The sequence below is a fragment of the Oncorhynchus tshawytscha genome, linkage group LG21 (genome assembly GCF_018296145.1).
Source record: "Oncorhynchus tshawytscha isolate Ot180627B linkage group LG21, Otsh_v2.0, whole genome shotgun sequence".
NCBI classification, from domain to species: domain Eukaryota; kingdom Metazoa; phylum Chordata; class Actinopteri; order Salmoniformes; family Salmonidae; genus Oncorhynchus; species Oncorhynchus tshawytscha.
The window spans coordinates 19,571,910-19,586,312 of NC_056449.1; the positions used below are offsets into that span (position 1 = coordinate 19,571,910).

The 14,403-nt window shown below is 40.8% G+C and overlaps 1 protein-coding gene across 6 annotated transcripts in view; it reads left to right on the forward strand.

The window, feature by feature from the left end:
* The window catches only part of LOC112221074 (GPI ethanolamine phosphate transferase 2), a 120,047-nt gene that overhangs the window by 55,157 nt on the left and 50,487 nt on the right, over positions 1-14,403 (forward strand). For 3 of the 6 annotated variants that reach the window (XR_006079568.1, XM_024383167.2, XM_024383166.2), the window contains exons 7-8: positions 11,100-11,317; positions 13,986-14,261. Coding sequence is in view for 4 of the 6 variants with exons in the window: in XM_024383167.2 (XP_024238935.1) it covers positions 11,100-11,317; positions 13,986-14,261 (494 nt within the window). In the remaining 2 variants the exon portion in view is untranslated. Of the gene's footprint in view, positions 1-2,375; positions 3,727-8,493; positions 8,672-11,099; positions 11,318-13,985; positions 14,262-14,403 lie in introns of those variants that run through there. The other 3 variants (XM_042303177.1, XM_024383169.2, XM_042303178.1) reach the window with 3 other exon arrangements.

Below are 14,403 nucleotides of genomic sequence, written 5' to 3' on the forward strand. Positions count from 1 at the left end.
ACAGCCACCACTAACATTGAGTGGTTGCTGCCAACACACTGACACTGACACTGACTCAACTCCAGCCACTTTAATAATGGGAATTGATGGGAAATGATGTAAATATATCACTAGCCACTTTAAACAATGCTACCTTATATAATGTTTACATACCTTACATTATTCATCTCATATGCATACGTATATACTGTACTCTATATCATCGACTGCATCCTTATGTAATACATGTATCACTAGCCACTTTAACTATGCCACTTTGTTTACATACTCATCTCATATGTATATACTGTACTCGATATCAGCTACTGTATCTTGCCTATGCTGCTCTGTACCATCACTCATTCATATATCCTTATGTACATATTCTTTATCCCCTTACACTGTGTATAAGACAGTAGTTTTGGAATTGTTAGTTAGATTACTTGTTGGTTATTACTGCATTGTCGGAACTAGAAGCACAAGCATTTCGCTACACTCGCATTAACATCTGCTAACCATGTGTATGTGACAAATAAAATTTGATTTGATTTTATGGATATCTTTAAGAAATGGCTTTCTTCTTGCCACTCTTCCATAAAGGCCAGATTTGTGCAATATACGACTGATTGTTGTCCTATGGACAGAGTCTCCCACCTCAGCTGTAGATCTCTGCAGTTCATCCAGAGTGATCATGGGCCTCTTGGCTGCATCTCTGATCAGTCTTCTCCTTGTATGAGCTGAAAGTTTAGAGGGACGGCCAGGTCTTGGTAGATTTGCAGTGGTCTGATACTCCTTCCACAGTGCTCCTTGAGATGTTTAAAACTTGGGAAATGTTTTTGTATCCAAATTTGGAAAAGGAAAATGCAATAAATATTTACTCTGAGCTGCGCTTCAGTAGGTTGGTGGTAGGTGGAAGGCCGTGTTGCCAACCCGAGTCCTCTGTCCTTTTAAGAGTGTCTCTGGTGGCCACTTGGTTAAGTTGTAGTAACGTCGTTGTGTGGTAGATGGGATACTCTGTCTGTTCCTTCCTAACCTGCGTTTGCAGCTGCGGTCGCTAACTCCACGGCTAGGAGGTATCACTTCTGTCTTGAATAAGAGTTCAAAGTTTATACCATTCGCAACCAAAGCTCATGCTGATGTTGGCTTCGTTCTGTAGTTTTTTCTGAACCATTCTGACATGGGATCGGCATCTCACATCCGCGGAACAGATAGTTATGTTGTAGTCAAGAGCTTATATAGGAAGGAAGAGGAGGGTGTGTTTGAAAAGTTTTATAGCCTTTGTCCCTTCACAGGGGAGGGCCACTGATTGAGCAGCCCTATCTTATGAAAATCCAAATCTCACATTTTAGAAGCTAAAATCACATTTCATCCCATCACGAATAATTTCAAACATTTAAATTGAACAACAATTCCATGTGAATCTGATAACTCTGATGTATAGACTTTCCACTGTGGAGTTTGTCATCTTATCATTGATGAGAATGTCTCAGATGACAACCGAACTGACATCATATTCAAGTACCACTGCATATGTTCAATTGTTCGGATTACCAGAATATAGTTCATTTCCCCCCACATTCTGACGTTTCCAGAATCTCTATGTTAACCAAGGGGTTTTGCAAATGTAACCTTAGTAGGGTAGCGAGAGGAAAAAGGGGGGAAGAGGTATTTATGACAGTCATAAACCAACCCCCAGGCCAATGTCATGACAATACTCATGCTGGATAGGTCAGAGGTGTTGGAATCTACATTTTTAGATTAGGAGATGAAACAACCACCACAATCCAGGGTCCTATTTAAGGAACTGAAATGTATTCTTACTTTGGGGGAGATTAACGTTTGAATTCTTCACATGCTCAACAAAACCAATGCTTACAGTGTTGTAACTTTAATGTATTACAGAGTTAATGTTTAAGTTAATTAATTGAGCTGTATCTCAAAACATTTCTTTACAGTTATTTACATATGTAATTATATTGGTTAGTATTGAATTACGCTTTTGCGACAGGAATGAGAGAGAGAACGCGCCAGTTATGTGCAGGTGCAAAGTGATTAAGCTGAACTTTCCGCTAGCATCTTACCTGCATTGCTCTGTAGAATCTAAAGTTGTTAAATGTAACGTGAACAAGTATTATAACTAAAAGAAGCTTTCATATCAAACCCGAAGTCCCCGAGCCATTACTTTGAAGACAGTTAATCTAAAATACAGTGCGATTCAAAGAAAATCTCTCCTACACATTAGGCCGAGTTCAAACATGCTTTCTCCCTGTGCGGAAATAATGTTATTTTAAAGTTAGTTGAATGTTGTTGTTTTTTTACCTAGCCCAGCCATCAGTTCATTGAACCTGTACTTCTTACTGCAATACAGCACTTCCCCCTCTTTCCTTTGTCTGCAGGAATCTGTCTCGCTGGTGGTTGATTGATTGAGCTTATTTATTTGTTTCTCTGGAGTGGAGGTACGGAGCTATGGATGAGGGGAAGAAGAGGGCACCAGAGGTTTGGTTTCTTGCTGACGGGGCTCATTTCTGTCCTAAGTGCTGTGGCATCCCCTCTCTAAAAACTTTGCCAACCACCTCAGTGGGAGGGCAAAAATAACACTGATGGTTTCATGACTCAGCAATATGACTGGATTGATTATTGAAGAAACCCGCCACTGGTTGGAATGATGTAACCTACTACAGGTGAAGGGCTGCCCTCGGCCTCATTGACAAGTCCCACTTCTTTTGATATGTTTTTCAAAGAATGTTTGACTTGTCTCATCTTTTGTGGATTCAGCTAAAGCTAAACCATTGTTTCATTAAAATATGCTGTAATGAACTGTACATTTCCCAAAATTGGGATAACTGAAGAATTGAATTATTAATAGTAGGCATTATCAATGTACAAAATGGTTGTTATTTCGAGACTAACGAAAGGCTAGTGCATGAAATATGTTTGGCTGTGCAGTATACAAAATAGATGTTGTCCATTTTAAATACTGCTCAGGAGAAGAGACTAATGGTATGCCATGGGTTGTATCGCCTGTACCTATACTGACTTCTCAAGGTCTATTTGTTCCCTCTCTCCCTGATCGCCTCTCTGCCGTTCTGTCCTATTCCCTGTTTCTTGCTTTCCTTCTCCCTTGCTCTCTCTATTTTTCTTTCTCAAGTCAAATCTAATTGTATTTGTCACATGCGCCGAATACAACAGGTACACCTTACCGTGAAATGCTTACTTACAAGAGAAGGGAGGGAGGACGACATTGAGATAATTAATATCTACAGGCTAGAGAGAGCTGTCTGCGTTTCCAGTCATCTCTCTATTTCTCACTCTCTCTCTAGGCTGTAGATATTCATTCTCTCTCTGTCCTTCTCCTTCCTGCCTTCTCTCTGCCCTCTCCATTCTGAGTGGAGCCTGGCTGCAGCAATTAGCTGGCTGCCCGATGAGGAAAGTAAGGGCCATAATAGTCCCATTAGGAGACAGTGGAGAGGGAATAAAAAAACCTGGGCCATGCCAGGCTAGGGCATTCATCTCTCCTAGCCCATGATCAATGAATTAAATGAAAGTTGAAGGGCGCCAAATGGATGGTGTGTCATCTTCGCTTCTCTGTTGGGGAAATCCAGAGCAGGACGGAAAGTGGGCCCTGTGTAGTGTACAGTAACTGAATGAGTACATTTAATGATTTTGTTATTGTTTTGTGTAATTGGTGTTTAGCAGTATAACTGGTTACATTACTTTAATAAAATATATCAGTTGATGTGTATATCACATTTGTTTTATTTGATGACTTATTTCATTCTAAGTCATCTCATCTCTATAGAGCTGCTGCCTATGCTGTCTGACAAAATCACTATTTTAGAAGTTCTTCAAAGTAAATAAGGGAATACTTTTATGACTGCTGAATACCATCATTAAACAGTTCAGGTTGGATCTGAGTTATCTTTAGTTAAACTGCTCATTGAGCTCACAGAAAAAAAAAACAGAACAAAATGGAATTCAAATAATTAAACTGACATCGTCATTAGTTGTTTAAAAACCGCCAAAATGTCAGTTAATCGCTCAGCACTACTATAGGGTAATGAAAGTTCACATTAGAGTATACAGCCTATGTCTCTCACTCTGTCTTTTTAATTTATCTTTGGTTTGCTAATAACCTCCGGCATCTTGTGGCCTTCAGCTATCTTCTGACCCATCCCTCTTCCTTTTCTTTCTGACAGAGGGCCATCTGTATTGTTTTATTCATGCCCATTGCTGAAGGCTCTAATATTTCCACCTCCATTCCTCTGTCTGACATAATCACAATCACCATTTATCATAGTTATGCTCATATTATTCAGATCAGGAAAAAGTCAAGTAGTGTGAATTCTAGAACATTAGAATAAAGCAAAAACGAAGAAAGGCTGTTCTATATTATACTCTACTTTTGAATGTCATTGTTACCAAAGTTAGGGCTGTGATGGTCATGCAATTTTGGATAACTGTTATTTGTCAGCCAAATGACCATGGTCACTGTCAATGTTCCCTGTCATTTCTTCATCACCGAGCAAATTTCAGGTCTGCTAAGAGCAAGCTTGAATGTTGTGAAAATGTTGTGCAATCTCAGTGTGCGCTTACTGTGAACACTGAGGCTGTATCCAGTTAAGTTAGTTTTAACAGTGGCGATGTAGGCTTCTGTGGCTATTTGATCATAATTTAGACCTACCAGAGTGGCCTAACATAAAAAACAATAGAGAAAATGCATCCCATAACATCTTAACCTGGAAATAGCTGTACTATCATTCAGCCTACAGTAGAAGCCAATGTGTGGTGTTCAATCTAGGCCTACATTCCATGAGACTTCAGAAAAAAACATGCAGGGTTTGACATTAACCTGTTCATCCATTTGTCCTTCAGACCAAGGAGGTGACTGAATATGTCATTGTGTTGTTTTAGGCAAGAAGCCACTTTACAAAATGAAAATGCATTATTATTCCCATACCATTATTACAGAGAACCAGACAACATATGATACCGTCTACATATTGGCTACTTAGCTTATTCAATCCTGTCTCACAATACAACACTGCCCCGTTAAGACGAAAAAATAGTTATTTACCTGACTCGCTTTTCAAAGATGCGTAGAAATGTACACGTTTTGTGCTCTTGTAGGAAGCAATCACTCCCCTATTGCTGACTACAAATGATCTATAACTGGGCTAATAACTCACTAACGAGCAAAGGATATGAACAAAATGTGCACATCTGGCTACATGCAGCTTTCACTTTGATCTCTAAACAAGTGCATCTACTCATGACAGCTAATGCTGTGAACACAGTCCAGTTCAATGTAAATGGCACAGATCCATATATGGCAAAGGTCTATTTGCATATAGGCCTCCTGCAGCTCGGATTTGTTTATGCCGCACTGGTCTGTGTAGAGTATTGGCTGAGTTGTGCTTGTCTATGTAATAGAATCCTACTCTGATGCTTTCTGCCTACAGCAAAATCTCTTCAATAATTCATTTTGTTTTGGTATGTTGCATTCAAGGTGGCTAATATTACAATGATTCGATCATAATTGCCACAGTAAAGGGAAACGTTGATAGTGTTAACAGGAAAAACTCTAAAACAGTGGCCACCAACCTTTTCTGTGTCAAGATCACTTTCTGAGTCAAAATGCATCATTTAAACATAAGCCTATGCAACATTAACCAAATACAAACAGTACTGTAGCAATGAGGTTTGTGCAGTAAGTTATAGGCCCAATACATTATGACTGCATATTGGCTTTGCTTGAATTGCCCTTCCAATCCATTGTTGTTCGGGCCATTGTTTTATATTATATTTCCAAATTTGAGGTAGCTTACATGGTCACACCGGTAATAGATCATGGGCTGATGGTGCCTGCATCTGATGGTCAGTCTCACAGGAGGGAGAGAGCAGCAGACTGAGGGTTCGCCTCTCAACATCCCTCCGCTCTCCCATTCCTCCACTGACACTGACCAAAAAGGGACACCATCTTCCAGCTGATGGGGCGACTCGAGTCTCACCGCATTATGCATGTACAGTTGGAGTCAGAAGATTACATACACCGTAGGCCAAATACATTTAAACTCAGTTTTACACAAATGCTGACATTTAATCCTAGTAAAAATATCCTGTCTTATGTTAGTTAGGATCACCACTTTATTTTAAGAATGTGAAATGTCAGAATAATAGTAGAGAGATTTCTTTCAACTTTTATTTCTTTCATCACATTCCTAGTGGGTCAGAATTTTACATACACTCAATTAGTATTTGGTAGCATTGCCATTAAATTGTTTAACTTTGGTCAAACCTTTTGGGTAGCCTACCACAAGCTTCCCACAATAACTTGGGTGAATTTTGGCCCATTCCTCCTGACAGAACTGGTGTAACTGAGTCAGGTTTGTAGGCCTCCTTGCTCACACACGCTTTTTCAGTTCTGCCCACAAATGTTCTATAGGATTGAGGTCAGGGCTTTGTGATGGCCACTCCAATACCTTGACTTTGTTGTCCTTAAGCCATTTTCCCACAACTTTGGAAATATGCCTGGGGTCATTGTCCATTTGGAAGACCCATTTGCGACCAAGCTTTAACTTCCTGATGTCTTGAGATGTTGCTTCAATATATCCACGTAGTTTTCCCTACCTCATGATGCCATCTATTTTGTGAAGTGCACCAGTCCCTCTTGTAGCAAAGCACCCCCACAACATGATGCTGCCACCCCTGTGCTTCACGGTTGGGATGGTGGTCTTCGGCTTGCAAGCCCCTCCCTTTTTCCTCCATACATAACAATGGTCATTATGGACAAACAGTTCTGTTTTTTTTCATCATGCCAGAAGACATTTTTCCAAAAAGTACGATCTTTGTCCCCATATGCAGTTGCAAACCATAGTCTGGCTTTTTTATGGCCGTTTAGAAGCAGTGGCTTCTTCCTTGCTGAGTGGCCTTTCAGGTTATGTCGATATAGGACTTGTTTTTACTGTGGATAAAGATACTTTTGTACCGGTTTCCTCCAGCATCTTCACAAGGTTCTTTGCTGTTGTTCTGGGATTGATTTGCACTTTTCGCACCGAAGTACGTTCATCTGTAGGAGACAGAATGCATCTCCTTCCTGAGCGGTATGGCGGCTGCGTGGTCCCATTGTGTTTATACTTGCATACTATTGTTTGTACAGATGAATGTGGTGCCTTCAAGCGTTTGGAAATTTCTCCCATGGATGAACCAGACTTGTGGAGGTCTTCAAAAAAAAAAATGGAGGTCTTGGCTGATTTCTTTTTATTTTCCCATGATGTCATGCAAAGAGGCACTGAGTTTGAAGGTAGGCCTTGAAATACATCCACAGGTACACCACCAATTGACTCAAATTATGTCAATTAGCCTATCAGAAGCTTCTAAAGCCATGTCATAATGTTCTGGAATTTTCCAAGCTGTTTAAAGGCACAGTCAACAGGGTATGTAAACTTCTGACCCACTGGAATTGTGATACAATGAATTATAAGTGAAATAATCTGTCTGTGAACAATTGTTGGAAAATATGACTTGTGTCATGCACAAAGTAGATGTCCTAACCAACTTGCCAAAACTATAGTTTGACTCCAACCTAAGTGTATTTAAACTTCCGACTTCAACTGTATCATGCAAAAAACAATGTTACTCCTATGAACAGAGAAAGTGAAGTATTATTTGATATTAAAAGACCCAAGCCGCTAATAATAACACAAGGATATATACAGTCCTGGCCAAAAGTTTTGAGAATGACAAATATTAATGTCCACAAAGTTTGCTGCTTCAGTGTCTTTAGATATTTTTGGCAGATGTTACTATGGAATATTGAAGTATAATTACAAGCATTTCATAAGTGTCAAAGGCTTTTATTTAAATTACATGAAGGTGATGCAAAGAGTCTATTTGCAGTGTTCACCCTTCTTTTTCCTCTGAAATCCGCCCTGGCATGCTGTCAATTAACTTCTGAGCCACATCCTGACTGATGGTAGCCCATTCTTGCATAATCAATGCTTGGAGTTTGTCAGAATTTGTGGGTTTTTGTTTGTCCACCCTGCACTCTGCATGCACAGTGCATTCTTCCATCACATGTACAGCTGATTCTCAAGATCTTGCACACTAATGAGATGCTATTGAGCCCACACTACTATGCTGTCTGAGCCAAGGACTACATGCTTTCTGGTCATTTTTAATTACAATACTGGGTGGGGTGAATATATTTTATATGACATACATTATTTTTTGTTAACTAGTGAATAGTAGCCTATGGCAAAGTGTGTTTAAATAATTTTTAACTTAACAATTTCTGCTAGTTAGTTTTTGCTACCATGTGGGTTTTAGCTTGCTTGAGCCTGCTAACTGAGGAGTGTTAATTCCATACATGTTTAATTTTAAAACATGTATCTTGCAAAGGAGTTGTTTAATCTAACTGCTTAACTATTTATCTGTACGTGAAATTGTATTGTTTTATTTTTTAAACTCATTTTATCTCATCTTTACAGGAAAATGCCACGGGCACGATCTGATGTGTGGAGACATTTCACTGCAGCTAATGTAGAAGGAAAGGCTGTGTACATTTGCAAATACTGTGCCAAATCATATGTGAAGAATGCAACAAAGATGCAGAATCATCTGGCCAAGTGCATGAAGTTCCCTCAGCACTCACAACAATCAACCTCTGACAAAAGTCCCTCTACTTCTTTTCGAGGTGAAAATGATGAATCAGATACCTTATCGATAGGAACAGCTCATGGTCCTCCTGGAATCAGAAGTTTTTTTTGACTGAATGGAGGAACATAGTCAGAGAAATACTGATGAATGTCTTGCTTGAGCTGTGTGTGCAACTGGTTCACCTCTGAAGCTAACAGGCAATGTGTATTGGAAGAGATTTCTGAATGTTCTTCACCCAGCATACACCCCTCCAACCAGACATGCTTTATCTACTAATTTGCTGGATTCAGCTGAGTTCCAGTGAAGGTCAAGCAAATCATATAGAAAGCAGACTGCATTGCAATCATCTCTGATGGGTGGTCGACTGTTCGTGGGCAAGGAATAATTAACTACATCGTCTCCACAACTCAACCAGTATTCTACAAGAGCACAGACACACTGGTCTCTACATTGCAGATGAGCTGAAGGCAAACATCAATGACCTTGAACCATAGAAGGTATTTGCAATGCTGTGAACATGAAGGCTGCTTGGTTTAAATTGGAGGAGTCCTACCCTCACATCACACCCATTGGCTGTGCTGCTCATGCATTGAATCTGCTCCTCAAGGACATCATGGCACTGAGAGCAATGGATACACTCTACAAGAGAGCCAAGGAAATGGTTAGGTATGTGAAGGGTCATCAAGTTATAGCAGCAATCTACCTCACCAAGCAAAGTGAGAAGAATAAGAGCACCACATTGAATCTGCCCAGCAACACCCATTGGGGTGGAGTTGTCATCATGTTTGACAGTCTCCTGGAGGGGAAGCAGTCTCTCCAAGAAGTGGCCATTTCACAGTCTGCCGATATGGACAGCCCCATCAAGGGGATCCTCCTGGATGATGTATTTTGGAGAGATTGGTAAGCAGCTTGAAACTCCTGAAACATATAGCAGGAACCATTGCACGGATTGAGGGAGACAATGCCATCCTGTCTGATGTTCAGACTCTGCTTGCAGATGTAAGAGAAGAAATCCGTACTGCCCTGCCCACTTCACTGTTGCTCCAAGCAGAGGAAACTGTAGTTCTGAAATGCATCAAAAAGCGTGAAGACTTCTGCCTGAAGCCCATTCACGCCGCAGCGTACATGTTGAACCCCAACTTTGCTGGAAAGAGCATCCTGTGTGGTGCAGAGATCAACCAGGCCTATGGTATCATCACTACTGTGTCTCGCCACCTTGGCCTGGATGAGGGCAAGGTTCTTGGCAGTCTGTCAAAGTACACTTCCAAGCAAGGGCTTTGGGATGGAGCTGCAATATCGCAGTTGTGCCAACATATCTCATCAGCAACCTGGTGGAAGGGACTTGGTGGATCTGAGGCTCTTTCCCCTGTTGCCTCCATCATCCTCTAAATCCCACCAACATCAGCCGCCTCAGAGCGCAACTGGTCCTTCTTTGGGAACACGCACACCAAGGCACGCAACAGGCTGACCAATACAAGGGTTGAAAAATTGGTGGCCATGTGGGCTTGTTTGATGTTTTTTGAGCCTGATAACAAGCCATCCTCAACAAGGTTGGAAAGTGACAGTGAAGATGAGGCCTCAGAGTCTGCTGTTCAAGAGGTGGACATTGAGGAGGTCCAGGGAGAAGACATGGGAGCCTGAAAGGAAGACAACCAAAGCTTTAGTTTTTTTAGACTCTCATTTTACAGATGTATGTTGGAAATGTTTTTGGGTGATGCGATGGATCATTGGGGATCATTCAATATTCCCTTTATTTTGTTGTTCAGTGAAATCATTCCATGTGAAGAGTCAACTCATTTAAAGTTCAATTCGTAACTAAATTGTTGTTTTTTATTTCTATTGGAAGGATTTCATCATTTGCAATTATGATTAGGTAAAAGGTTTATGTTTCTGTCTCCATATGATATGGTAAATATATCCAATGCTAAAAACATGAATATTAATTTGCATATATTCCCGTTAATTCCCACGGAAAGTTTCAACCTCCTGAATATTCCCCATAATGTGCAACCCTAATCCTGACCATTATGAGTTGGATCCGAGTTGGCAACCTCAATGCTAATGGAGCTATACACCTGCATACAAATGATATGGAGTGAATGTACTGTTGGCCCACTTAATTTAAGTGCAGTTGATTGATTATGCGTTACTCCAAGTCTCCAACGCAAATTATTTGAGCGTAAATGTGTAAATGATTACCTGTGTTTTTTTTCTACCACAGGATTAGCTATTAGTATGTCAATGTGTAATTTTAAATATATACAATAGTCTTTAAAGGTGATACATTTAGTTATGTTTTGTCTACGTGTGCGACTTCCAGTAGTAGTTTGTTTATTGTTCATGATGTGTAATTGATTGATTTATTAATATGCATATTATATCACAAACCCACATTTTGTCATTACACCTTCCATTCCTCGCCCTCCTCTCATCTCTCTCTCCCTCCTCTCATATCTCTCCCACAGAGGAGGGCTATGAGCAGTTCCGTGTGGCAGAGAAGTCCCATGGTAACTGGGTGAAGCTGGTGGTGGAGGGCAACACATCAGAGGTGCTGACCAACATGGGGAAGAAGGTGTTCAAGCAGTACCTGGAGGCCCTCAGGGCCATGAGCGAAGCCCTCAGCAAGCAGCTGGGCAAATATGACATATATTCCATGGTGGTGGGCATGGTCCTTGTCTTCCAGGTGGGTATTGGGGTGTTGCCTCTAGATGCTTGTCAGTTTGTAATTTTCCTCACGAATTGCTAAGGTTAGGCTTGAAGGGAAACTGATCCTAGATCTGTACCCAGGGGAAACAGCACCCCGGAGCTGGGAGTGGGCCAAGGATCAGGGGGCAGGAACTTTCCTGATGAGGGTGGTGGTGGTGAGGCTGTAGTGAATAATATCTTGTGTCTATATACCTCACATGTGACTCGTAATAACACTATGCAATTTCTATATTAACAAAGTCTATTCATATATTATCTGACTCCATATGTGTATATGGACAATTTAGCAATGTGCAAGCAGGGCTGTTGAGTTACAGGAAAATACTATCAAGAAATGTCTGGGAGCTTCCAATCAGATATCAGACCTAAAGGATGTCATCACAACAGCTTCCCAGAGGTGTGACAGAATGGGGGTTGTTGAGAGCAACACAGACATTTCAGCATTCCTGAGAAACGCATCATGATTAGGGACACTTTTCTACATACCCAAACTGTTAAGTACAGTATATATGCATGCCAGTGCATGGTATGGTGTGTGACCATGGTGTTATATTGCTGATGGTTTCTATGTTGTATGGCATTGGCCTAAATAAGCTCTTAGCATTCTAAACTGTTGGGATGAGGTACCTACATCCATAAAGATCCCACATCCAAATATATTAGCATTTTAAGATGCCAATTCTGCTCCTGAAGAGACCCAAAATCTAGACTAGGCATATTCATAGAACACAATCAATATTAATGAAACAAATGTAATGTTGATATTACGCTTCACTTTATTAAAGCCCATGGTTTACATAGTGTTGATATAGCCTTCAATTATTTAAATGACCTTGAGCTAGTGTGAGAAGAATTCGACAGTTGGAACAGATCTCTACTGCTCTTTGTTGAGCAAGCATTTCTCCAAGTAAACTTTTTCTGGGGCCGAAGGGGCTCGCGGTAACTGTACAACTATACAACATTCCTTGGCTTGTACAACGATTCTGCCACGAACGATATTGAATGGGGCAATTCCCACACGTTCCCTTCAAAACAAATGAACAAAGCTAAATCTGCCGCACTGACTGTTGCAGTCACAACTAATGTGCATTTCAATATGTTTTGATCATTTAATCTTGGAGAAGAGGCTTTAATATGCAAAAAGGTAATTTTGCGGTAGAAGCTGAAAACAATAATTGTAACAATCACAGAACGTGTTGGCAACTGCTCCCTTGCATTCCTTGTGTAAGGGTTTGACTTAACGTAGGACTGTTTTGGATCATTGGTAGAGCTGTTTTCATAAAATATACTGTATGTTATAACCTCATGGGTTTAGAATAGGGCTGGGAACTGCCAGGGACCTCATGATATTATCACCATACTGTCAATACGATAACTTATTGCAATTCTCACGATTCTAAATGTATTGCGATTTGATGTTCCAAACATATTGCTCACCATATATCTGCTGCAGAGAGACAAGAGAGCCACGAGAAAGCGAGTTTTGATCAGTCAGGGAGATAAAATTCCTGAAAACATGTTGGCCCACTATTTAAAAAGAAGATGGAGAACAAGCTATAGGTTGAAAAATAGTTTTGGCGTAGGTACAGTCGTGTAGCGTTGGCTTTAAAAAAACAATAGGTTGCGTCAAAGTATCAATAAAATATCATCCAAAATAATATTGGGATATTTAACTGTCGATTAAAAACAAAATACGTTTGCATCCACTTTTAGAATTTGCTTAGAAATGGTAAATACTGTACTCACAAGTCATAATTCCAGTTTGTACTGTTTTCCATTTGAATTCACTAGCTTTGCTGTCATGTTCACGCTTTTAGACTGTTTTCCTACAAGTTACTTATTTCTTATCAGAGATAAAAATGCTAATTCTAGCATGACATAGAATGCTCTGTATAGATTCCCCAGTGAGCATTATTGGGAGCAGTGGGGAAAGTTGATCAAAAATATCTCTAACTCTGAATTGAAACGAAGAAGTGTCCCTCAGAGGTGACTGCCTCCCATCTGGAAGAAAGAAGTGAAAGATGCAAAGAGAGAGAAAAGAGGCTGTTTTCAAAAGAAAAAGTTGGACTTGTCAGCATTTTGTTACAGTCAGTACTCAAGGACAAAGCAACTAGTCATCTTTCTAGTGCACCGTCCCTGATAGATTTAGTCCGTAGAGATGGGACGAAAAAGTGAACTGCATAGCAAAGGACATGGAACACGTGTCTCTGGTGTTTAATTTGAAAAGAAAGAGCTTGCATATTTGCTTCCAAGATGGCACATTCAAAGGTTTCAGTTGAAAGACTTCAGTCAAGCCAAAATCCAAATGCAAATATCGAGAAGCACACAAATGATGCTTTAGCTTTGACTCAATCCAAGCCACATCAACCACGGATTGACAAATGTCTGTTCTTTGTACCCTCACACTCTACTTGCGGACCCTTGACTCAAGTGTTACCTCATAGCTTGCCCATCTATCCATCCATCTCTTTCCATCTGCTGTTTCCTTTACTGTTTGACTCATACAACAGTTGCAACAATAGAGATGAGCTTGGTCTGTCTGGTGTTAGTGCTGTATCTGCATGCATATGTAAATACACCATTGAGTCTGTTTTTATTTAATTCCAGGATTTTCTGTGTGTGTGCATTCCCCTTTCTCTTTCCAGCTCCTTCTCCTCCTGCTGCTGGCCATGCCCGAGGCACTGAGCAGTGCCTCAGAGGTGGATCTCCCTGTGTCCTCTGCTCTGCTCTCGCTGCCCTTCTACCTGCTGTGCTTGCTCCTCTCCTCCGTGCACGTGCTGGTGTGCACCTCGGCCGAGAGCTCCTGTTACTTCTGCAGCCTCTCCTGGGGACTGGTGTTCGGGGCAGTGGCCCTCTCCTCAGCCCTGCTCTGCATCCTGGTATCCATGGCAGCCAGGAGGGGAGCAAAGCCCCCTGGGAAGGTGAGTACATCGACACTGAGACTTTAGTACCTCTTTGTCTTCTAAAGACTGGTCATACTTTACGCTCTGCTGTTTTCCTTGTGTGTATTAAAAACAACCTAGCAATTAATGGTAGTAGTTACGTTTTGGGTTCTTTTGAAGT